The following is a 24,656-nucleotide window of genomic DNA, read 5'->3' as shown; positions in this document are numbered from 1 at the left end:
ACGCCGTTTTGGCAACACAAAGACACATGCAGATCAAGACTTGGAGGATGGGATGATGATCTGCACTACAAACATGTCATCCTCCAATCGGTATCACTGAACCTTTCCAGCGCGGGACTTGCACGCCTGCCACGCTTTGCATGATGCCAAGACTAGGCAGACACTGGTACCTTCCCTAGAGTCCCCTCCTGCTCGCTCATTTTGTCGGTCCTTTCCCATGTGCCGCAATAAGCCGAATACTACCTGAGCCGTCACTTATCGCCTTCCCCGAATTATCAACGTACTCCATCTATCAGCGTATATCATGTGTCAAACACCCAAATTGCGACTCGAGATAAGGTAATGAATATCAAGAAAATAATCTACAATCCATGCAGATGAGTCTTTATTTTCCAGCACTGTGACCTCGAAGAACTCCATGGCTACCATGATCTTGAGAACAAGTCGAGGGCGGGCAGCCGTGTGCTTCATGGTGAACGCGAAGACGGTCTAGAGAGTGCATTACCTCTATTGCGATTGAGAATAGCTCCGAGCTTCCCCATCACACAGTTGCATCGTTCAAAAAATGATGTACACTAGATTATGACTGCATATCAGCAAACGTCCCATTTTGAGATATACCATCGCTCACCGTACTTACTATTGATCGCTGGACAAGAAGTTTGCAGCGTCAACCTTTTAACCCTTGGCCTCACTGAACAGCATTTGCATGTTGATGTTCACAGATTCACTGAAGTGACATCTCGCCACCGAGTCATGTTCCTTAAGTTCCATAAATTTAGGTTCAGGCAACTGGCGGACAATATTCTAGCTCGCTGAAATATCCCCGAGCCGATCAAACCAGTGACTTTTATTTACGAACATAAAATACCATTCGTGCCATTCGCTGTACGGGCTACCTCTGATAAAAATGCACCTGAGAACAACTTGGAGCCTTCAGCAACCTGTTCATCTGGGTTGCCAGTTTCAGCACCCCACCTCCTAAAGCTTTGATTTTTTTACTAGATTATTCAAAATGACCGAACTACAATTCGACCAATTCAGCGTACGCACCCAGCCGGTGTTTTTCCATATCACGGAACAGTAACTAACGTCTGAACACCAGAACCATGGACTTCGACCTCAGTCTATTGCCCATGCATCCGGGACGATCCGGCTTCCTGGCTATGGCCTGCCGCTGAACTACCTGCCAGACAAGCGAGACAGATTCCCAGTGCTCATGGAGGACACCAACAAGAGTTGGAAAGCTAGTACTCTGTTAATTCGAGAAGTATGCATGCTTAAGTTCATGGAAGATATTACGAACAAGCCTGAATGGTGGCGCAAAGTTCGAGATCCAGTGATTTCCGCCAAGTGGAAGAAGGAAGTGCAGACTTTGGACTGGGCGGCATACAGAAGCCATGGTGACTTCACGAAGAACATGGCTGAAGCGGTAAGTTTCAGTCCAGTTCATCTAACCTTCACATGGCCACGAAGAAGCAATTGCATTGATTGAGCTGAGATTGAGATTCCAAGTGCATGCAAGAACTTCGAAAAAAGGCAGCGTTGTACGAGGAAACGGGCCTCATTCCTGCCCTGGATTACTCTACTTGTGTCATCAAGTCAGACAAGCTGCTACCCAGCTCCCTGGTTGATCGCCTCAAAGTCGCCGTCAAATCTCTCGAAGACATTCCCGACGTCGCAAAGGATTGGCATCCGGGAAGTGACGGTAAAGTTCTCGACTTGGTGCACCCGTCACTCTTCCCACTCTTGTACGGCCGCTCACGTATCATGCATCAACGTATCACATTAGACAACTGCCTCGAAATTGGCGGACCTGGATTCCTCATACCGAAACCCGACGAGTCTGACGTTGGTGAAGGTAGAACTTTCGACTGGCAAGGCGCACCTATTGAGCTAGTATCCACGAAGTTTCAGTGGCTACCATCTGACGTCGCTATCAACGAAGACGGCCGAACCACCATCGAGAGTTATGTCAATAACTTGCACCCAAGGGAACATTCTGATCTGTACCCCTTAATCGAAGAGCTGATACAGAAGTCTTTGCCAGCCTGGGACATCATCTATCGCTGGGTGAGAAAGTTCCCGGTGCAGCGTCTCAGGGCTCGAAAGGTTGGAAAGCGTGTTGCGATACCCGATGCTGTCCCTGAGCAGGGGAACCAGTTAGACGGAAACGAAAATGATGTTCCCATGGATATGCCAGAATGCCATCGCCTGGAGGTTGACGACTTGGTCCAGCCCACAGCTGCTATTGGAGAGAAGATAGGCAGACAACGCGGAGACGCCCACGAAAGCAAGCGACTGAAGAGCGACGATGCGGCCTCTGAGGATGATGAGCACGACGATGAAGACTGTGATGAAAGCGACGATGAGGAAGATTATGATTACGACTATGACGACGACGACGATGACAGCGACAGTGAAGACGAGCAAGTCCGAGAGCCCTCTTCGTACTTCAGGCTGTCGCCCAAGAACATTAAACAAGCCGGATTCTTCAACAACGCACCCCGCATCCAAGTCATCGTCAAGCTCGCCAACATTCACCTTACGCCCGAGAAGCCAACCTACGACGGCGGCTCATGGCATATCGAAGGTCAACTCAACGAGCACATCTGCGCCACAGCGCTCTTCTACTACGATAGCGCTAACATCACCGAGTCCCTGCTCGCTTTCCGCGCTCCAGGGAACAGGGAGAAGCTGGATCAGCGTCTCAACTACCAGCAGTACGATCACAAGTCCATCGAAAAGGTCTTTGCTATCCGTAGTAGCTCTGATACCCTGCAAGAGGTGGGCAGCGTGCTGACGCGGCCGGGAAGGACGCTCTTCTTCTCGAACTTGAGCCAGCATAGGGTGCGGCCTTTCAGGTTGGAGGATCCGACGAAGCCTGGGTATAGGAAGATTGTGGCTCTGTTCTTGGTCGATCCTGCTGTTCCCGTGATTTCGACGGCGAATGTGCCTCCTCAACAGAAGCATTGGTTCGAGGGTAAAGACCAGGTTCATGGAGCGAACGACATGGTTGAGACCATGAGCGCTCTGATTGAAATGGACGAAGCAAAGAAGATGCGCGAAGAGCTCATGAAGGAAAGAACAGTTTTGTCAAAGACTGTTAATGACGAGCTGAGAGATGTAGAGTGGAGTTTCTGTGAGCACTGAGATAAAGATACGTTGAACTTACTAGTGCCAAGATTCTATTTAGATATAGACTGGAGATGATTCATACCTCAGAGGCTGTCATACAGGTATGACTGTTGAGGAAAGGCGTATACCATTCATGAGGAGAAACTACGCCGCCCTTCAAGCATGCAACTATTGACGGTCACGACATTGGCCTACCACTGCTTTACTTGCTTTGCATCCACGGGTTGGGATGCCCATCCCTGTGCAAAACACCGTTATTGACCCTTGCGCGATCTGTAGTGCCCTTTCGTTTCTGACAATATCTGGAAACGGCCAATACCTTCTTTCCTGTATATTCCAGTGCATCGACCGGAAATCTCAAGTATTCGTTGGCGGTCTTTCCTTCATCAGACTCCACCTCGATGATGTTGATTTGTAGTACTTCCGGGTCGGCGTCGTCCACAGGAACAAGATGATCAAACGTCACACCATAGTAGTCAGAGTCGCTATCCAGAAAGAGGCACGCCGTTAGCTGCAGTACTTTCAGTCAGTACTGGACCGGAACTTACTCCACAGGTATTTCATCCCCTGTAATCCACCCAATGTACTCGTCTCGTACGACTATGTCACCAAGGACATGAGAACGGACGCTCACCCCATAAACGTGCCGAAATGTCAGCGCTGCGAGTGCTGGACCAGCTTCCTGAGGAAACTTCCCGTCAAAGTTGCGAGTATCCCATACAGCAGACGAGAATAGCTTTTTGATCGATTGTCGCGGACCTTCGATGCTTATTCTGAGCGGCCGCTCAATATCCGGTAAATTCAGATGCCCAGGAGGAGATCTGACGCAGGATGGGATGAAAAGTTCAAGGGCCATTACGAAAGGTGTACACTGCCAATCTCAGGTTTTCAAATGCTACATGTAATGGTTATGGGGAGATGCACAAAGTCCCTTTGGATAGAAAGTTGAAATGGCCGTGCTTAAGTACTTAAATACACGGCAGCGTTGGCTGTTGCCTAGACCAACGCGGCCTACGTACTCTGAGACGACTGCCTGCTTGAACCGAAGCAGTCATTTGATCTATAGGCGGCGCAATGAGGTACCCTTGCATGTATTCTAAATTACCAGTTTCAAGCTTGGGTACTGGTGCTTCTTCGATTACTGAGACAATGTTGAATTGACATGAGCCTATAAACTTGCGGACGAATATCCAAGACCTTTCTAAAGTATGTTACGACGTCGAATGATGGGATTCGGTTGTAAGCTATGCCGCTTTCTTCTCGTCCTTCTTCTCGTCCTTCTTCTCGCCATCTTTCATTCCACGCCTTTCTCGGCTCGCCTTCCCAGTATCTCTCATGATTTGCTCATTGGGATCCGGGCGCCTTTCCTGAGCTGCTTGCCCCGTCATGTCCATGATAGCTTCATTTTTTCCCTTTTTCTCTTCCTCCCTTTTTTCCTTCTTTTCCTTCTCGTTTGCTTTGCCTCTCTCATGACCGAGGTTACCCTCTTCGAACATTTGCTCGTAGAGCGCTTCCGCACGCTCTGCGTTATTATGGAATCTGACTGTATCAGACCTGATATTCAATGGCGTCAGTCAATATATGTGGCTAGTCAAAGGAGAGTTACATGCATGTTACTGTTGTTATTCGGAATATGCAACGGGAGAAACGGATATGCCACCAGGTGGGATGTAATGCCAGGTATTCTGCTTGATTTGTGAAGTGTCGTAATGGCTTGTTTGCTTAAGTGAGTGACTGAATGTGTTCTGGACTCAAACACTTAATTGCAAAGGTTTCTCTATTTCATAAATAGTTCAATGTTCCCTTTATCCAACTGTTCGATCTTCTTGCTGTAAGAAGACATCAATCGCTTACGATCTTGCTCCTGAACTTCTCGCCCAGTCTACCGCCGAGCAAGCGCCTTATTCTCAGCATCAAATTGTTCAGTCTTCACCCATATGCTTACCAAAACTCATGCTCCGTTTCTCTTTGCCGGGATAGTCCCCCAGATTCCCACCTTTATTCCGAACATTGAGGTTGTTACACCTCTAACCGTTCGAAGCGAATGCCAAGAATTTGTTCTTCAAGATAGTATCACTAGGCATCACCGCCAGGCTTCAGGCCCTGCTAGTATCCACAGGATCAAGTTGCTGACTGCCTTTCCCCCTACTCAGTCGCCTCAGACTAAGCCCTTGAGTCCTGTCAAGTACTTAACTCCACGACACAGTTACTTTGTTAAATCTTTTACGTTGTTCGGTCTGTGGAGGTAAGTCTTAGTAAACTGATATCGTCTGCCAAAGGCGCCCTGCCAAGTCGGGATTGTCCTGGGTAAGTGAAATATGGATGTTAGTGGACCGAGCGACATTGATCAAAGACTTCTGCGCGATTCGGCGCCTGCCCCCAACGTCGAATTCAATGGCTTTGACCAGAGAATGCTTGATGTGTTATCGTAGCTCCACAATGCATGACCCTCTTGGGTTTTGCAAGACTCACCGAAGACTGGGCGAACTGGATGTCTTTGTTTGGGCCCTGAAGGTTTTGTCAATGGGTTTACCGTTGGACGTCAACTGCTACGCCTCCTTAAGCCTGTTATGGCCAAGACACTCACCAACCCCCACACTAACTTCCACCGCCTTCAGCTGCCCAACGACCTTTGCAGCCTTAGGCACTCATGGCCTTAAACACCACACGATGTTGGTTGGTGGTTCCAGCCCCTCCACGTTTGCATTCCATCTTCCCTCTCATCATTTTCCAGCGCAATGATAGCTAGGCAGGACTCTGACAACCTGAAATGGGACCAGACCGATGAACTCTGGGACGAAAATGTTAAGCAAATCTCTTTGAGATCACACACTCGAAAGATCGAGGCCTTTGCCGAGACCGTGATGGGTTCGCCCGGAAAGGTCATCGGCGCGGTAATTCTCGGTGGATTCCACGTCCTCTATCCCTTTCGACTAGACGGCGAAACTCCTCCCGCAAACGTCTTGATGCGATTGCCTTGTCTCAGTCAAGGAATTCTACATGAAGAAACGATGCTTAGCGAAGCCGCAACAGCGAGATACCTTGCCCAATTCACTCAGCTCATAGTTCCCAAGGTTTACCAGTATGGTGTCGATTCTGTTTCTGGCCTCGGCCCGTTCCTCGTTATTCAAGACATGGGGTCAAGGAAAACCTTGGGGCACGGCCTGTCACCGCCGGATTCTGGTAGACTCTTATTGGACCCTGATATTCCCGAAACCAAACTCAAGGACCGCTATTACAAGATTGCACAATGCGTGCTGCAGCTTACACGACCTACGTTCTCGCGTATTGGGGCTCTTGTCGAGACCAGCCCAGGATCTATTTGCGTGGCAGGACGGCCCATTACCTTTAACATGAGTAATATGGTCAAACTTTCCAACATACCAAAGTCGGTGTTACCGGCGAAAGACAAAACGTACCAGACGGCCGATGAGTGGTACGTGGAACTGGCCGAGATGCAAATGGCAACGCTCCTCTTTCAGCACAACGACATGATATCCTCGGAAGATGACTGCAGGACCAAATACGTCGCACGCCAACTTTTCCGCAGATTAGCCAAGCAAGGCCGATTATCGAGCTTTGGCTTTGCTCAGGACGATTGGTCAGCCCTGGCTAAGCACACGCGTGCTACCATGCCGATGCCTGATAATTCGGGCTCTTTCCGTTTGTGGTGTGACGACTTTAGGCCGGATAATATTGTCATCGATGACAATGGCAACGTTCTTGGGACTATCGACTGGGAATTTTCGTACGTCGCGCCAACCCAGTTCACGTTGGATTCACCCTGGTGGCTGCTGCTCGATGTACCCGAATCCAGGGAAAAGGGTGTTGACGATTGGGCCACTGATTACGAGAGACGTCTCCCGACATGGCTGTCAGCCTTGGAAGACGCAGAGAAGGAGGCGGGGAACTCAGGTCTGCCGTTCCCTCTCTCAGCTTATATGCGAGACAGCTGGGCCACGGGGCGTTTCTGGCTAAACTATGCCGCGAGGAAGAGCTGGGCATTCGATGCGATTTACTGGAAATATCTAGATGAAAAGTTCTTTGGCCAACGTGACCAGAATGGCAATATTCCCAAAAGCGAGCTTTGGAAGACTAGAATCCACCTTCTCAGCTCGGAAGAGCAAGCTGCTATGGACACCATGGTGCAAATCAAAATTGAGGAGTCCAAGGAACGGATATTGGTGGAATGGGAAGACGCAGAGGCAAGACAACGTTTATCGTCTTTTTTGTTTGACTAGACCCTTGCTTGAATACATGGTAGGAAATCCGTGTTAAGTTGCTCATTCAGTCGGGTCTGAGCAGTATAGTCTTTGTCTTGGAGTAATTGACACGCATAGCAATTAGATGATCCCTTTCTACATTCTTTTTTTCAATTATCGACCGAGAAGCAGATATGCCGATATCAAGTCTGAATAAAGTACCGACAATATGTATGAAACAAAGTGACCATTTGAAGATCTTCCAAGAAGTACCTTATCTCGCCACCAGTTGCATGAAGAAGTCGGGGGTTGTTTAAGCTGACGGTCTTATCTCTTATCCCATTCAGATGTCCATCAAAACGGACAAGATCGCGCAATCCGCGGGTAGTGGGGTTAGGCGGGGTTCAGCATCTGATCCAGAGAACCTTTGTAAGCCTTAGTACCGAACGGGTGTAACTCTGATGACAGGATCAACCCTTCATGGTTGCAGTTAGAGGCATCGGCCGAACCTCGGTTAAGCCCAACGACCTTCCCTTCTTTATCTCCCCATGGGATATTTGGGGATGGCGAAATGTCCAACCCTTCAAGACGACATCGCTGAACCCCAGTGGCACCCTGGACGGTAGTACACGGGCTGGCGTGCGGGCTCGCTTCAAATAACAAACAAAATGCCGGGTGCAACCTCTGAGGAGGCGGCGCCGCTGCTTCCCGGCTCGACACTCTCATATCGAAAACGTGAGCAGCCCGTGTCTGAGATGGTGTCAAAGATCAAGGAAGCCCTCTGGGGCCCGCCGTCGGTTGAGCGATCGCTGCTTATCAAGCTTGATTTCACCGTGCTCATTTACTTTTCTGTCGTGTGGTTCTTGTTCGGCGTCAACCGCGCGAGCTACAATACAGCGTATATCAGCGGCATGAAGGAGGACCTGAATTTCCAAGGAAAGGTGAGCGACGCCAGATACTTCAACAAGAGGAACTTCCAAAAGCTTGTATGCAAGATAGAATTACTGACCCGACTCTAGGACTTCAACTACATGCACACCATCTACCTAGTCACCTACGCCGTATTTCAAATTCCCTCAACCTCACTCTTGACCATCGTAAAACCCCGCTACGTCTTCGTCGCAGCGAACACAGTCTGGAGCGTCCTCACCCTCGTCACATTTAGAGCAACACACGTCTACCAAGTTTTCGTCCTCAACGGCTTCGAGGGCGCTTTTTCAGCCATCGCATAGTAAGTTTTCCCATGCGCCTCAACGACCTACTTCTTTTTCTAACAATACTGCTCAGTGTCGGCGCGCACTTCATCTACGGATCATGGTACAAGCAATCCGAGCTAGCCACCCGTGCAGCAGTCTTCTGCGCCTTTGGCAACCTCGGCAACATGGCAGGAGGCTGGATCCAGGCGGGACTTCTGGCGTCTCTTTCTAACGGCCCGATTGAGCCCTGGCGACTTATTTTCATAGTGGTTTCGTGCATCACCATCCCCTTTGCCGTCTTTGGTGGGTTCCTACATGTGCTCATGGCATGATTTGGCTGATAGCTGACATGTTGAAAGGCTGGTTCGCTATCCCAGATCTACCAGAGCATCGCGCAGCGAGATTCTTGACCCCGGAAGAGAGGGATCTCGCCGTCACCCGCCTCGGCAGAACACAGACAAAAGCATGGGACAAGAGTGTATTCCAACGTGTCCTACTCAGCTGGCAGTTCTGGCTTCTCCCAACCGTCTTCATGCGTGAGTCTTCACAACCGTTTAGCCTTTGGAATGTTACTGACGTGCGAACATAGTCTACTCCCTCAGCGTCCAAGCAATAGGCAACAACGTCATACCCCTTTGGATGGCATCCCGGGGCTACTCCGTAATCCAGCAAAACAACTACCCGACCGCGACCTACGCCACGGGCATCGTCGCGACCTTCATCTACTGCGCCGTCTCCGATAAGCTTCGCTCGCGCTGGCAGGCCTCGCTCTGCATCGGGTTCACGTTCATCGTCAGCAGCGCAATCTTAATCTCGGACCCGCCGGACGCAGGGTACTTCTTCGCGTTTTATCTCATGGGTACAACATATGCGCCGCAGGCGCTGTGGTACTCGTGGATGGCGGACCTGACGGCGCACGATCTGCAGCTGAGGGCTATCACGACGGGGTTCATGAATTCGTTTGATTTTGCGTTTGTGGTGAGTGGACCTCCTATTTTTATTCCCCCCAATCGCATTTGATTGGCACTGACTGATGAAACGTAGACGTGGTGGCCTCTGATCTTTTACCCCGTGACGGATGCACCGAATTATCGGAAAGGATACATTGCTAGTCTGGTGACGGGCGCGTTGACTGTGCCGGTGATTTTGTTAATCGCCTATCTTGAGAGGCGAGGGAGGAAACTTGGTAAAGTGGGCAGTGTCCGCGATGAGCACGCGGGAAGCTCGAGGGATTAGAAGTAGACAGAGAGAGGATGGAGGGAGGTGTTCACACGATACAGTCATGTCAAGATTTCATTAGCTAAATGTTGCAGAGCGAGGCAGGTCAGGCAAGGCCCTGAATCACAGTATGAGGCCTGGATAAGCAGTCACATAGATATTGTTCATTTTTGTAGGAATTCGGAGCCACCTGCTGTTCCTGTCAGTTCTAAGACAAGACAGAAAAACCGAATCATTTTGGTGGTTTCCCGAAGGCCAACGAGTAGACTCGTATTTCCCAAGAGTTCGTATTGATGACTCGTGACTGCTATGATTCATCCGTTTGCTGTACAGCTAATGAAAATCGTATACTGTACCCCACCCGCATAATTCAATCTCTCTGGAACGCCGTGTATGTGTTACAGTCCTTTTCCCTTCTCATAAATGTCATAACCTCATTACCAGGCCTCCCACATCTGCGAACCTAAGGCCACGAGACGATTAAAGAGTTCATCTCTCGAAATGATAGCAGTAAGATGGTACTCCTTGCCCATGCTATCCGTCACAATCAGGCCGTCTGCAATCTCACGATCGGTAGCCCAGCCGACAAAGATCTTGGACTTCCAACCAAGCCCGCCAACCTTGCGAATTTGCTAGCGGAATACACATTAGTCATGGTATCAGGAGAAACAGTGCCGAAAGTTCTCACCTCAATGTCACCAATTGTGACAGTCCACGTCGGACTCAAGTCATCTGACTCCGTCGTCCAACTGAGCGCGGGGGTCGTGGCTGTAGTCGTGATATAAGCATGCCCCCTCTTGCCCTTCCAGCGCGCGGGGAAGCGGACGGGACCCTTCTCGGGATCAGGCGTCTTCTTGACGACGCCCAGCCTGTCCTTTGCGTGTTTAGCGCCGACCTTGGCTTTTACCTTGTCCGCAGCGAGAGTGGTGTTGATGCCGCCCTTGGCGGTGCTCTTGATGAAGTTTATGATACGATGGCCCTTCTTCTGCTTGTGCTCTGCCGTTTCCGATTCAGCTGGCGCCAAAGCTGCCTCGTCGGGCTGAATGGCTTCGTCTATTTCTGCTTGATCTACGCCTAGTGAGTTATGAGCCAGTGCTTAGCAATATTTCGAAATCATAGGTTACTCACCGAGATGCTCCAGGTCCTGGCCAGCGGTTGCATGAGGTTCATCAGGTGGCGGTACATCGGACTTTGGCGGAGGTGGAAGCGGGGCTTTGTTCCGCTCGCCGATACGTAGGAGTGTGATGGTGACTTGGGCATTGGTGGGAATGCCCTTGAGAATGGTGTTTCGCAATTCAACATACTTCTGCCATTGAGGGTAGGTGCTGGACATACTTTAGACACGCGAGTAATCAACGTTGAAAGAAAAACTGACCGGTTGATAAACACCAGGCCTCTTTGGATGATGGGGTCTCCAAAGATGGTGAATCCAACCACAAACCCGGTGCCTTTGACCACCATGTACGAGGTTGTAAACAAAGAGACGAGTAGCAGTGGCAAGATAACGCTAGCAAGGACAAGACGGGGTCTCTGCTGAGGGAATGGTGGAGTTGGGCTCAGGGCGTTTCCGAAACGCTCCCAGGTATCGACGAACTGTGCATTCTGTTAGTTACATGAATAAGTAGCTTACGGGTCGGAGTACTCACGTCGGCGATGCCATGCATCACAGGCCTAGCCTTGACCCAAACGGACTCGTGAACAGGCTTCTTGGTCTTGTCGTGGTGGGAAGTGGGTTCCTTGCCGTCCGTCTTATCCTTGGCATTGACGACATCTTGGGTCATGTTAGTAGGGTCGGGGACAGAAGAGTCGTCGTGGGGATCGCCTTGAGGATGTTTTCCCGCCGCCGTGCTGATGATCAGCGATGAGATGCTGTTCACGAAGCTCGACGCCTCCTGTTCCACAGCCTCTCCTGCGTGCTTCTCGGGTGCGCCGGTAATCGAGTCATCGGACGCGAGGACGCCGGATGCGGGTTTCTTGACACCGCCGGTCTTGCTGTCGATGAGGGAAGCGGGGGCGGGAGGGAAACAAAAGTCTCGCGATTGCGGGACGAGGATGAGTACGATGAGGAAGCTGGCGAAGACGGGGACGACGTAATCGAAGATCCAGGCGATGGAGTAGACTGCGAGGAAAAGTGAGGTGCGCTTGTACTCGCGCCATGAACGAAGACGGACAATATGCTTCCAGAAAGAGAATAAGCCAACAACAACAGTCATGTACAAGCGCTCGACATGGGCGCGGAGTTTATCAGGCGAGAACTCCTCCTCGTCGGCGATGTTCATGTCCAGGTTTGCAAGCTGCCCATCTATATTTAGCTGCTGATACGCGGCAAGTTGGAATGGCAAGCTCACCGGTGGCTCGGGAATCGACTTGACATGGAAGATTTGCTAGAAAAGTATCAGTATCCCTTCGGATGGCATAATTCAGCATAGAGTTCGTTCGGCTCGCTCTACCTTGTCAAATCGTCGAACCAATATCCAGAGATCCTCGTTGCTCAGACCGCCAACCATGGGCTGCGCAACCTTGCTGGGCGGGTTGTTCCATCCCAAGTTCTTCACTTCAACATGATCGTGGTCAAGCTCGGCGTGCCCCTTCTCCTCGATCGGCTTCTCCTTGGCAGCCATGTCTGCCAGGTGATGGCTGTCTGTTGGTCTCTCCTCCTCATGTGCTTCTACTATCTCGGGCTCCTGTCCCATTGTCGACTGGCTGGAGTATCCATAGCTAGATTGGCTCGCCGGGGTGTCTACACCGGGTTCTGAAGCTACAGGCGGAGGCGGAGGTGCTGTGGTTGGCGGAGGTGGAGGCGGTGCGTGTGAATCCATCTCGTCCATGTCGCTAGGTTTACCCTTGAACATGGTTGCTGTCGTTCCTGTTCGTAGGCGGAAAGAAGCGATGGGATAGACGTTCGACGGCGATGCGGGGGACCTCCAATCTTTGAAGTCGTCTCGAGGTTCATCGGCTCGTATGGGGCTACGAAGCTGAGACAGCTGAAAATCATGATTTGGGAAGAAATCATGCACGAGCAAACAGCTGGAATGCAGCCGCCGCCGACGTCAAGCGCGTATCTGCTCGAGCTAGGTACTTACCGTATTTGGGTAGGTATGCATGACGTCACGGGCCGCGCAGCACCAAATTGGGTGCTCCAAGGCGATGATCGCGATCGTTAGCCACCAGTGCACACGGAAGATCTCCACATGGGTGAACAAATCCATGGATGAGCCGACTTAGAGTGCTTAGATGTGCAGCAAGACGGGAAGCAATGACACCTGTTTACCGGATGATTGGGTGGCATCTTCTGCTTGGCCTGCCGTTTTGACAGCTCCGAGCTCGTGTAGCCACATTTTTCGTGTAGGCGAAGGGAGGGAGGGCGATCCGGACCATTCGATCCTTGACTCGATGGGTCGCGATCATTGGCTTAGCCAACGTGCTCTTTACTCACTTTCGTCTTCAGTGTAGATTACTCTGCTCAGGAACACCATTCAACATGGCCTGAACCCGAGATCATTGAAGCTTGAGCATTATGGCGATGACAAAGGAATTGCCTTGACTTTATTGCTTTGATTGAGCAAGAGGCCCATCATAATCATTGGACTCTCACTTACTTCTTACTTGGACTTGGAGCTTCTCTGCTGATGAGTGACTCTCGCTCCACTTAACTTGGCTGATCTGGATTTAATGAGCGATTCTAATGTCAAGTCTCACGTCGACTAGCACAGACCCGAATATCTACAGTGTGACCAGATCTTGCGCTCAGCTAAGCACCTGCTCATGCTAGCTGATCTAGGCTGGACTGGGCCTACGAACTACGATGAAAATCTTCAGTTTCGTTTTCTCGCGATACCCGTAGCCCCAAAGCCACTGCCGTCCTTCCGTGAATCGGGTCCCAGCTTAGTGGCAACGGCGTCATCCCCACATCCCACGAAGCCGGACTCCGCTCCGGAAAGTTTTCACCTGAAGAAAAATCTCACGATGCTCCACTCTAGGGCTTTATCTTCCCTCACCCGCGCCCCCGACCTCAACCACACCGATCCACGGATATTCAAGGATCACCATCGGAAGGGTGGCCGAGTTGGTTATGGCGCCAGGTTAAGGTCAGCTTAACATCTGTTTCCTGGTGGGGCAACCCGCGCGAGTTCGAGTCTCGTCCCTTTCATTTTCGCCTTTTTGATGTCGGTGACAATCGTCTGCTAATAGTTTTGCGTCCGAGATGGCTCAAATTGTGCGTTGTGAGCTAAAGACAGCTGAGATTGAGCTGTATGGCCATTGAGCTACCGAAATCCTGCGTTCAGATGAGCATAAGGCTCTCTATCACCGGAAGACTATTCATGAACATATCACTGATCTCATAATGCAGGCAGTGAGAGGCAAGGAATCGTGAGTGTTATATCAAAACTTTTACTTGTGGTAATAGGTATTACTCTATACTGTAATCATGCGTAAAATCATCATCTAGTGTTCATCACTTCTAGGTCTATGGACTAATATTCCACCTAGTATCCGGCCCACCAAGTGTAGTTGTTCGTCTGCTCAGCGGTATCCCAGACCAAAGGAACGCTGGAATCCTCCGGCCTCTCAGGCCACGCCTGCGCAAGGCCAGTCCAGACCTTGACGTCCTTCCAGGTAGCCTTGCCGCCCTCGGCAGCGAAGAAGGTCAAGCCCGTGCTGTCGTTGCGCGAGGGGTAAATGCGCGCCGTTAGCGCGAAGCGCTCGTTGACCCAGATCTCGAGCAGAGAGTTGTCGAGCACGACGTGGAAGTTGAGCTCCTCCGTGACGGTCGCGTTGGCGCCCTTCTCGTGGATCTGGTAGGGCTCAAAGTGGCCGACAAAGGTGGCGTTGTTAAAGTTGGGCAGCAGACTGCTGTGGGTGCGGATGACGCTGATCTCTGAGGCCTCGACGTCGAAGTTGATGGTGGTGTACTCGGCGGAGTCGGGGCTCTGGGCGAGGATGATACCCGCGGAGCCGCTGAAGTCGCTGAGGGTGGCAGTCAGCTCGTAGGACGTGCCGAGGTCAGCGGAGGCAGTCTTGGTGGTGTCTGTGAGCTGGCCGATCTCGAACTCGTTGGTCTGCGCGCCCTCGCGGAGGAGCTCGAGGACGTCGGGGAGGGGGCGCATGCCGAGGGTCTGCGCGGTGTGGCCGTTGCAACTCTCGATGCAGGTGCTTCCATCCTGCTGGGTGCCGCAGTTCTGGACGCCCTTGGTCTCCTTGATGTAGAGCTCCACGGGGAGGTTCATAGAACCCTGGTAGCCCATCTGCTTGGAAGTGTTGTAGCCGTAGTCGCCGAGGATATCGTCGTTGGCCCATCCCCACATGACGCGTCGGTCGGCGTTACGGGTGTCCTTCCAGGTGGCCTGGGCGTAGGAAATACCCCAGTCCAGGGCGGCACCGGCGATGGGCGTGAACTCGACGGAGCCGTTGTCGCGGCGGGCGACGTCTCCGCGGTTCCACAAAGCCCACTGCTCCTTCCAGTGCTGGGTTGTGTTGCCGCCCTCGGCGCCCATGGTGACGAACCAGGCCTTCTCGTCCGAGTCGCCGACGGGGAGGTCGAAGAAGCTGCTGACTTCAAAGTTGTAGCCGTAGGATCCGGTGATGTCGGGGGCGCCGAGGGAGGAGTTCGCGGCAGGCTCCCAAAGAGCGCCGAGGAAAGTCCACTGGGTCAGGTTGGAGGAGGGCGCGGAGTAGAGCGGGATACGGGGCCCGATGAAACCGGGGCGGGCGGCGCCGGGAAGTTGAGCGGGAACATCGCCGGTCTTGAGACCGGAGCCGAGGACCATGTAGTAGTGGGGCTCGCTGACCTGGAGGAGGCTGTCGAGCTCCGTAGAGGGGAAGAAGCTGGGATCTCTCCAGCCGGTGACGTTCCAGCCCTCGGGAGGTCCAGAGAGAACGGTGCCGACTTCGTCCCAGGTGGAACCTCCATCGGAGGAGGTGTACATGGCCTGCACTTCCGTGCCGGTAATGTACGGCTGCTTCCAGTTCGTGGGCAGGTAGTGAATACCGGTGCCGAAAGTCAGGAGTGTGCCATCGCTGGCGCCCTCAATGTTGACGGGCTGCGTGGTGCCGGTGAACTGCGAGAGAGGGCCGGAAGCGTACTTGCCAGAGGCGAGCGACACGGAAGAGTCATTTTGCCAGTCGCGGACATCGGTCCAGTGGAAAAGATCCTTGGAGACAGCATGGCCCCATGAGATGTTTCCCCAGTTGACGTGGTTGGGGTGGAACTGGTAGTGCAAGTGGTATGTCTCCGTGGCCGGGTCGTAGACGGCACCGCAAGGGTCGTTGAGCCAGCTGTGCGGCGCGAGGTAGTGAGAGCGAGGCCTCCAGCGGGTGAAGAGGGAGTTGTTGCCAGCGGTTGCGAGGTACTCGGGAGTGATGGTCGGGACGCTGGCAGATGAAGCCGGGACCGCGACGGCGGCGAGGGAGGCGATGGCCGTGAAGACGGCACCACCCTTGAGGACTGACATGCTGTGCTGCGATGGATAGTATTGGTAGACGCGCCGCTTGACCTCCAAAATCTCATGAACGCAGGTCCTCAAGGCGTTCATCTTATATATCGGCTGCGCGCGCTGCGCACGCCAGGACGACGATCCGACTGGACCGGGGAAGCTGTCATTCGGAGCTCTCGATACGACGTCAGCCAGGGCAGAGCCAAGGAAACAGCTCCGCAGACGGACCAAGGGTAAGGAGTCATGATCCCTGGGCGTGCGGTTCTACTGAGGCTCGGCGGAGACGGATCATGACGATGATGGTTACGAGAGTACATAGAGCAAAAAAAATCAAGAAGCAACTAACAGAGAGAGTTTCTTGGACTGTCTTTACGGGCCGAAAAGAAACCCAACCACTGGTCTTGGCCCCACGGGGGTTCGGTCAAGCCTTGCGTGGGAAACGAAAGAATTTAGGTAGGCAATCCTAGAAATTGGGGAAAGACTGGAGTAAACGCGGGGCGGCCATGCCGGTGGTCTAAGGTAATTTGCAACTTTTGGAATCAGGTCACGCTACTGACCCCAGCATTGGTGGGTTTAGTGGCAGATTGGCCTTCAAGTAGCCAGAGGGAAAATGCGGGAGTTGCGGAGGCGAGGGGGTTCGCCCGCGGTATTGCTCGCTGAAACTCATTGTGTGCTTTTCTTGATGAAGAGAAGAAGAGAGTCACAGAACGGCCTAGGCCGCAGACGCAGCTACATGTAAGCTATTGCAAAGCTCTTGGTGTTAAGCCCAAAACTATCAGCGACTGGGGCTCGTGTGCATGGTTCAACGCTTGGAGATAGCCGCCGGTCTCGATTTGTTGCATCGACTCGCCATCCGAGTGGTTAAGCGGTCCGACAAGCTCGCAGCGGCAGCATCAGCGTCGTAATGCAGCATGCAGTGTCTCTCTTGGAGCTGGATACCAGAGGCAGAAAAAGCGTGGCAAGCGAGGGCCGCTGGGCAGAGATCATCGAATTGGCGCATGATGCCGTGGGGAAGATGGTAATTACGACGGCACTTTGCTCGCTGTTACCATTCCATGGGGGCGGATGGAGGGACAAGGTTTAATGGCCGAGAGTATCGCCAGCTGTGCCCCGCAAACCACAGGATGATGGGTTTCCCCGATCTGGAGATGCTGGGACATGGTCTTCTTTTGGTTCTTTCAAGCGCAGGTCTCCAGTAGTTGTGTCACTTCTTGTCATTGGTGCCCTTGTCAACTTCGCCTTACGTACTCCGTAAGATCGCATACCCATTCGTCTAGGTGTTTGTCCCTTCCGGTCAAAGCTTTCCTCTCTTTTTGTGAGTTCGGATGAGTCTCCCATGAACCATGACGGAGGTCAATGGGGGCCAATAGACTTTCTGTGGAGGATGTGAGATGACTTTGCGGAGGTATTGTGGGGAAACAGAGTGGAATGACAGAGTCATTTGGGGTCATGAGCAACGTAAGATTTCTTCTAGAACGAAATTTGGACTTGGGAGAGCTTCTGAGAGGTCAATCGCATTGCCTATTCTCGCTGAATTCTAAAGATGGTGCCATCTAGCTCGGAAAACGGCCGACTAGTGGGGCTCCCAGTTGCCGACAGACCGGACACCTTGACGAAAAGACATTTCATCCGACGCCGAGCCGCAGTCGGTCAAAGCAGCTTCGCAGTCGAAGCAGATGCACCTCCATCTGTTCGTTCCGTCGATGTCTCCAACAGTACTTCAGCCTACATCCCGTTGGAAGATGTTCAAATTTGTCTTTGACAGACTGATCTGAGCAAATGCTTCTCTTCAGCCACAGTCCAACTCAAGAGCGGGGCAACACCGTCAGCCACGGACGGCCCGGACGCTGTAGCCCAGGGAAACCCAGCTACAGTGCGCTACGCCAGAGGCCGATTGAACGCCAAAGTGCGGGCTGTCTTTACTGGCATTCTACGTGAAGCTTAGACAAGCCGGAAAACGGATTAAGATATGCGAAAATTCTGCTCAATTTGAGCGATTTTAGAGACGTGTTCGCAGAACACATACCTCACAAACAATACCACCAGACTGCGTGGATTACGTAAATGAACTCTGGACTTAATAGGATGATATGGTCCGAGGAAATGTCAAGTACAGGCCCGTGATGGGATAACTGTGCTACTACCCAAAATTGATAAGCGCCCGAATGCGAAGAGTCAGTGTACTTACGCGAGAACATAGCAGTATACTTTGGCTCAGAGTTGGAAAATTCCTGCTTTGAGAGACACAGCAGCTTTTACCGGAAAACCATTCCTTGAGTTTCACTAATGATTATTCCAAGTTTTTACATGACTTGGATTCTCGTGGATTTACATAAAGTAGTAGATGAAGACCTGTCTTAAGCTCAATACACTCAAGAGATAGGGATTCCGAGATTGGGGAGGATCACCAGTGTAGACAATGCGGAGGCTTTTGCCTCAGGACTCCCTATTTTCAACGATGATTGAACAGTTATGGATCTTTGTCTTGAACCACAGTAAGAACTTGGCATAGAGGAATGCCAGGCTTGATACTTACGGTGGTGTTCACAAAAATAGTAATCGTCACCAATTTTTCATCGGCATGGAACAACTCGAAAGGATTTCCACGCGACAATGGAATTCCGGATATAGGTAAAGTTCTTGAGAGCATGATTCTGCGTCTCACGGAAAAGGAAAGAGGTCCTGTTGATTCTGTCTTTGACCTCGCAGAGGTGATCATGGCTCGATGCCTGAGATTGGACTTCGATAAGATCGCATGAAAATCTGAAAGATACACCACCCGGAAACATTTGACTACTCAATCAACTACATTGACTTTCAGGTCCATTTCTCGTCCGTCGGCTGATTGGCAAGAAACATACGGAGAGATTCGTTGCTTTAACGAATTTGGCAACAAGGCGAAAACGAAGGAGACAAGAGAGTCCATTCGCTAGTTGACAAAGAAAAAAAGAAGCAGCAGGAGATGAAACCGCCAGAGCGGGTCAAGGAATAACTCGAATCAATCGTTGGAATTTCAGGTGAGAGATCGGTCCTGGCAGAGTAAACAGAAAGTGAACATAAGACGCATCAATCGAGCGTTGAGGTAGGCACAATTTCGACTGCGCTCATATTGCAGACCCAAGGCGACTTTGTGCCCGAAACTGTAAATGAGGCCTAGGAAGTCAAGAAAAGATGCTGGCGATGAGAAAGAAGGAACGACACTCGATGGTTTCCACGAAGTCGAAAGTTGAGAGAAGTGAACAGAGGCGACAGGGAAAGGATGAGAAAGACGCAGAAAAAGAGATGGAGAGATGCTTGATTATCTTACCAAATTCTTTGAATATCAGCACAGGACAGACACCAAAGAGTCTTATAGGAGGACTCATGCAACACATCCCTCGAGTTCGACTGGAGCTATTGCGGGAGATGAAACATCTTCCAAATGAGCTCAACATCCTCGGCAATCATTTTGGTTAAAAGAAGCTCGTTCTGGAACCCTTCAGTCGCATCATCGAAGAATAAAAATGTTTCTTGCGGATACCAAAAAAGACGGATATTGGACATTCCGAGCCAAGTCTGATTGCGCCGTGCAGAGATGGATTGCCTATGTCAAGCAAATGGATGAAAACGGAAAAGAGAGTGTACATTGTCATGCAAGAAACACAGGCCTTTGCTGACTTCCAAACGGTTGGGTACCTCTGCATCCTAACTGTTTTTCCTGACTTGAGGATCTCATAGACCTCGAAACCAAAGAGGCAAATGCTTTCGAGGCCCAAAATACATGTGTTTAGTCACTGTGTTCACTGCTGTGGCCGCGTCATCGTTCTCCTTTTGGCCTCGTTTATGCCTGCTTTTTTTTGTTCTTCCTATTTTGAATATCTCTTCATTGACAATTATAACATCGATGGAAACCCTTGAGGCCCATAGTTTACATATTGGCGCTTACATGAGGCATTCTACAGTGGTCACTACGGTCACCGTAGCAGTCCCGTTCATCCTTTTTGCTCTTTATGTCAACTCACAGCAATTTCCAAGATTCCGAAGCTGAAGCCTGATGGCCCGGCCCTTTCAGAAAGCGGCAAGGTTTCCAAGTAAAGCTAAGCAACTCGTTCCACTTCTCAGCGAGCTCCCATCAAGCTCCCATCCCAAGGGTTCTGGCTTGTCTCAAGACACGTCCACAAGCTGGTCCGATGCTTTGCGATACTGGCCTTTCACTGTTACCTTATGTTAGCACTTGCGCTTGTTACTTAGCGTCGGATCTTTGCGTGGCTTCGAGGCTTTGGAGAATCCAGTAGAGAAGCAAGAGATGGAGGGAGAGAATAGGGGAGGAGGCGATACATCGCTGGACACATCTTGAAGGAAATGAAACATCGCGGAGGTGGTGTGGAGGGAGGTATCGAGGAAACGCGTGCAGAGGAGGTTTGATCGGTTCAAAACATATTCGGTATGTGGTAAATAAGGCGTAATTGCTGGCTGGCAATTACGGTTCCGTTTTTGTACAACACGGTATCAGCTAGGTAATTTAGGAAATCTCTTAGGGGTCTAGAGTCTGGCCGCGTGTTCATAAATTGAGCCGTGTGGATCCACATTGACTGTTATTTGGAGGATCTGGATGTGTTCATCTGTACAACAATCTTGTTGACAGGAACTCTCATCTATGGTTCGCGCACAATGTCAAAGGCTTAACAGTGCTGAGCATGTATGCATGATACCTTTTGGAAACTTCCTTTACGAGAACTAAAGTGCGGCTGACATTTGTAAGTAGAAGCCGATGAGGGTTATGTTTCATGCCCTGGCAATCATTCGCTGTGGCTATGCAATGATTTTAAGAACTTGCTAGTAACACTGTCATTCCACATGTCGAATCTCCTACTAGCTGAGGGCTTAAGGGCTCTTCTCACCGCCCCAGGATTTCCTTCCTTGCATCAATGCGTTTCCTGCCCTTGTCTTTGAAGAAGTGAAGGGGCCGCTGCTATCCAATATGAATACAACTCAACTCCAACAACCCCACCGTCGCTTGCCAGTCTTCTCCAATTGACGTGCCCGCCCTCACGACTTCCCCTGTCCTTCGGGTCAGATCGGCGTGTTGGCCCCCCTTGAATGGTCTAATTGGTGCAACCATGCCTAGGAAATTTGTCGGTTTTCGGGTCAATGAGGGCGAAGGATGTAAACCTGCTACCAAAACCCCCAGCGAGCTCCGATTCTTCTAGTGTCAACCAAAGCTAGCGCGCGCCATTCCCCAGATTTCACCCCGCCCCCATGATCCGAGTGTGGGACGGTGGAAGATCTTTGCGGGGATAAGTGCGGAAATCGAGGATGAACCTCGCTCCTCATGGAGACTCTCTTTTGTTTCCTCTCTCTTATGTAGTGTACAACAGCCATGAGCTGCATAGTCTGGTAGCACCGCCGCCGCTCTCTCAAACTCCGTCAGTCTTGACCGCAATCCTTATGCTCATTCGCCCGGTCTAGGCGCGCGCAACCTTCTTTCAACTACAACCGAGAGTGGAACCAAAATCCCGAAGTGTTATCGAACAGCGAAGATGGGTGGATTTCGTGCGGTCGAGGATCGACCAACGCCGAAGGAGGTGTACAATTGGCGCCTCTATACAGAGTCTTTCATCATTGCGATGGGCTCTTTGCTGTTCGTCCCTGCTTCATTCTCCGATCTAACTCTAGGCGGCCCCTCAGAGAATGTGCTAATTCGGCTTGGACAGCTTCGGATATGACTCCGCTTTCATTGGAACAACCATTGCGCGCAAGAGTTTCGTCTATGAATTCGGCATCACATCGTTAACATCCAAGGAGATATCTTCCAATATTACTTCAGCCTTCCAAGCTGGCGCATTAGGGGGCGCGCTTATGTGTTTCTTCAGTATGCCCTGAAAGCCTCCGCAAACGTCAGACTCCATAGCCGAAGCTAATGCCTGCCATCCATAGTCACGGAGTATGTTGGTCGCAAGTGGGCACTCATCATTAGCAACATTGTGTTTCTTGCTGGTGCTATCCCCATGGTCGCTGCCACGAACGACCTCGCATACATGTATGCTGGCAGAGCACTCACCGGCTGGGGCTGTGGTGTGATCACAGCCACGGTACCTTCCTACATCGCCGAGCTATCGGTCCCTTCAATCCGAGGTATTCTTACAGGTCTTTTTGAGGTCACGTACCAGACAGGATCTTTGATCGGCTTCTGGATCAACTATGGCATCAATCAAAACATGAGTGCCACAAGCTCAGCATCGTGGCGCGTGCCCATGGCTGTTCAGCTCATTCCCTCTGGAGCTTTATTGATCGGTGGATTTCTGCTTCATGAGTCGCCCTTGTGGCTTTACCGGAAGGGGCGCGAAGAAGAGGCGAATAAGAACCTTGTTGCTTTGCGACACTTGCCGATCGACCATCAATACATGCAAGAGGAAGTGGAAATGATCCGTACCAGACTTGCTGAGGAAGCCTCGGTTGCGGCGACTTACGGCGGCGGGTTCTACGCCTACATCCGAGGATCGCTGCATGAACTTTCGCGAAAAGGAATGTGGAACCGTTTACTCCTGGTCTTCTGCGCGTTTGCTTTGCAGAACATGTCCGGTGCCGCGGGTGAGTTTGTCACTATCATCTGATGGAGCCCACTGCTAACGATCCATACTTTAGCTATTAACTACTACTCTCCCATGCTCTTCGGTTCCATTGGCATCAGTGATGTGGCCCTATACACGGGCATCTATGGTCTGGTCAAGGCCGTCGCTTCCATCATCTTTTACGGTGCACTTATCGATATTTGGGGGAGACGGAGACCGACGATCATTTCATCTCTGGCCTGTTCTCTCTGTTTATGGTTCGTCGGTGCCTACGTCAAGGTCGGCAATCCGGCACCCATTATCGTCGCCGGAGGAAAGCTTTCCGCCTCGACGGAAGCTGGCGGCCGCGCCGCTACCGCCGCCATCATGATCTACTCAGTATTGTGGGTTGCTTGCTTGCAAATGATAGAGAACAGTAATACTGACTAGTACAGCTGGTCTTTCGGTTTAAATGGTATCCCATGGATCGTCTCCGCAGAGATCTTTCCCGGTGCTCTCCGCAATTTGACTGGAACCTTTGCCGCTTTCACCCAGTGGCTGATCCAGTTCATTATCACAAAAGCTCTTCCGTACATCTTCAGTAGTCTCGATTATGGCGTTTGGTTCTTTTTCGCATGCTGGATGCTCACAGCTACCATCTGGGCATTCTTCTTTCTGCCCGAAACGAAGGGTGTCACAATCGACCAGATGGATGTTTTATTGTAAGTTCATCGAAGTAACTCCTCATATCAGCCTATTCCGGCACTAACAATCCTATTTAGCGGCTATGAGGGTGATCGTCGGGCCCAAGCTCCAGCTCTAAGATCCGATGACGCGAAGAGCGTAGAACAAGATGTAAGAGAAGTTGACGAGGCGGGTAGAGCTTGATGCTTGGTTGGCAGAAGCCTTGAGACCTGGTCAAAAACGTTACTTGGGGTCGGCGGTGAAGCACTTGGAACAGTTGCGACAGGCCTCTGCCAGAGGTTTTGCTGTCGAATGTGGTCCTTGAATTAGTCTCATGGAGAAAGGTTACACTGCCCTTTTTCCCTCGTAGATACCTCTCAGTCCAGAGACTCATATTCCTCTCGACTCAAACCATTTCAAGCAACATGAACATAAGCCGCCACATTCTCCATGTCGTAACCGTGTATTAGATGTTCAGATTTGAAAGACTCTTTGGTTTTCTGTCATGATAAACACTAGCACCCCCTGATTATGCTAAGCTACGTCGGCCTTGCTGGGCTGACTATCTGTGGAGACAAAGCCCGAAAACGATGGCAGCCGGGTCACATGAGACTCTATCGTAAGTGTTTGTGTAACAGAAACCCCTCCGCCCAGTGAGAGAGAACTGACACAATCAGTAATCATGGGGTGCCTTGGGAGATGGTCCTCGAGGCACAGGTGTGAGGAACTGCTGGGCAAGCGCGCGGCCGCGACTTGGCAAGCAAGCAAACCATCTACTGACCAGGGATACAAAATACTGTCAGCACTACCGAGACTATCAATGATCGAGCTTCTCATAAGATAAGACCGCCATGCGAGAGCCGCTCTACTCTAGTCAATTTATCTGCTTAGAGGGACCACTCACAAGCTGTTGTTGAGATGGTTGATTAAGCCACTGGTAAATGGTTTGATAAGAACAGGACCATTTTGCGATGCTCTTCTCCATATATCTGCCCTTTCACCGTTTTTACCCGCTCTTAAGTAGAAGTTTAGGGGTTTTGACGAGTCAATAGAGAAACAAATTTGAGCCCAGTTTGAGAGCGTCTCTGGCTCCTGATTACAGCCTTTCTGAATCTGGATCACCTCGTCGCTGAACTTTAAATTGAGGACAGTCCCTTTGGATGGCGCCTCGGCGGCTGCTTCAATTCGTTTCCAATTCAGCTGGCTGTCTAGTGGTCTTTGAGGAAGGTTCGACAGTCATGAAAACGAAAACAT

At 51.1% G+C, this 24,656-nt stretch overlaps 9 protein-coding genes across 9 annotated transcripts; 5 read left to right on the top strand and 4 right to left on the bottom strand.

Moving 5' to 3' along the window:
- Positions 1-1,015: 1,015 nt before the first annotated feature.
- CCOS01_09017 (uncharacterized protein) lies at positions 1,016-3,153 on the top strand (the record flags this gene model as incomplete). The annotated part of the gene is made up of 3 exons (XM_060457177.1): positions 1,016-1,045; positions 1,106-1,432; positions 1,516-3,153. 3 exons carry the CDS (start codon positions 1,016-1,018, stop codon positions 3,151-3,153), a joined length of 1,995 nt encoding a protein of 664 aa, XP_060311877.1.
- A 187-nt stretch (positions 3,154-3,340) lies between these two features.
- CCOS01_09016 (uncharacterized protein) lies at positions 3,341-3,994 on the bottom strand (the record flags this gene model as incomplete). Its single annotated transcript, XM_060457176.1, has 2 exons — positions 3,341-3,623; positions 3,687-3,994. The coding sequence occupies 2 exons, from the start codon at positions 3,992-3,994 to the stop codon at positions 3,341-3,343; spliced, it is 591 nt and encodes a 196-aa protein (XP_060311876.1).
- Positions 3,995-4,382: 388 nt separating this feature from the next.
- CCOS01_09015 (uncharacterized protein) lies at positions 4,383-4,634 on the bottom strand (the record flags this gene model as incomplete). Its single annotated transcript, XM_060457175.1, has 1 exon — positions 4,383-4,634. The coding sequence occupies one exon, from the start codon at positions 4,632-4,634 to the stop codon at positions 4,383-4,385; it is 252 nt and encodes an 83-aa protein (XP_060311875.1).
- Positions 4,635-5,876: 1,242 nt separating this feature from the next.
- CCOS01_09014 (phosphotransferase) lies at positions 5,877-7,379 on the top strand (the record flags this gene model as incomplete). Its single annotated transcript, XM_060457174.1, has 1 exon — positions 5,877-7,379. One exon carries the CDS (start codon positions 5,877-5,879, stop codon positions 7,377-7,379), a length of 1,503 nt encoding a protein of 500 aa, XP_060311874.1.
- A 629-nt stretch (positions 7,380-8,008) lies between these two features.
- On the top strand, positions 8,009-9,772 carry CCOS01_09013 (major facilitator superfamily transporter; the record flags this gene model as incomplete). Its single annotated transcript, XM_060457173.1, has 6 exons — positions 8,009-8,281; positions 8,360-8,571; positions 8,628-8,839; positions 8,896-9,072; positions 9,126-9,514; positions 9,581-9,772. 6 exons carry the CDS (start codon positions 8,009-8,011, stop codon positions 9,770-9,772), a joined length of 1,455 nt encoding a protein of 484 aa, XP_060311873.1.
- Positions 9,773-10,191: 419 nt separating this feature from the next.
- Positions 10,192-12,606, bottom strand: CCOS01_09012 (uncharacterized protein; the record flags this gene model as incomplete). Its single annotated transcript, XM_060457172.1, has 7 exons — positions 10,192-10,386; positions 10,443-10,828; positions 10,883-11,079; positions 11,130-11,347; positions 11,401-12,048; positions 12,103-12,138; positions 12,205-12,606. The coding sequence occupies 7 exons, from the start codon at positions 12,604-12,606 to the stop codon at positions 10,192-10,194; spliced, it is 2,082 nt and encodes a 693-aa protein (XP_060311872.1).
- Positions 12,607-13,519: 913 nt separating this feature from the next.
- Positions 13,520-13,852, top strand: CCOS01_09011 (uncharacterized protein; the record flags this gene model as incomplete). The annotated part of the gene is made up of 2 exons (XM_060457171.1): positions 13,520-13,642; positions 13,709-13,852. 2 exons carry the CDS (start codon positions 13,520-13,522, stop codon positions 13,850-13,852), a joined length of 267 nt encoding a protein of 88 aa, XP_060311871.1.
- Positions 13,853-14,241: 389 nt separating this feature from the next.
- On the bottom strand, positions 14,242-16,287 carry CCOS01_09010 (uncharacterized protein; the record flags this gene model as incomplete). The annotated part of the gene is made up of 1 exon (XM_060457170.1): positions 14,242-16,287. The coding sequence occupies one exon, from the start codon at positions 16,285-16,287 to the stop codon at positions 14,242-14,244; it is 2,046 nt and encodes a 681-aa protein (XP_060311870.1).
- A 5,420-nt stretch (positions 16,288-21,707) lies between these two features.
- On the top strand, positions 21,708-23,606 carry CCOS01_09009 (uncharacterized protein; the record flags this gene model as incomplete). Its single annotated transcript, XM_060457169.1, has 6 exons — positions 21,708-21,808; positions 21,882-22,039; positions 22,105-22,758; positions 22,813-23,122; positions 23,174-23,440; positions 23,501-23,606. 6 exons carry the CDS (start codon positions 21,708-21,710, stop codon positions 23,604-23,606), a joined length of 1,596 nt encoding a protein of 531 aa, XP_060311869.1.
- Positions 23,607-24,656: the final 1,050 nt, after the last annotated feature.

This window comes from Colletotrichum costaricense (assembly GCF_030867565.1).
Source record: "Colletotrichum costaricense strain IMI 309622 chromosome Unknown Scaffold_9.1, whole genome shotgun sequence".
NCBI classification, from domain to species: Eukaryota; Fungi; Ascomycota; class Sordariomycetes; order Glomerellales; family Glomerellaceae; genus Colletotrichum; species Colletotrichum costaricense.
The sequence above is the reverse complement of the archived record's forward strand: the minus strand, read 5'-3'. Positions and strand labels throughout refer to the sequence as shown.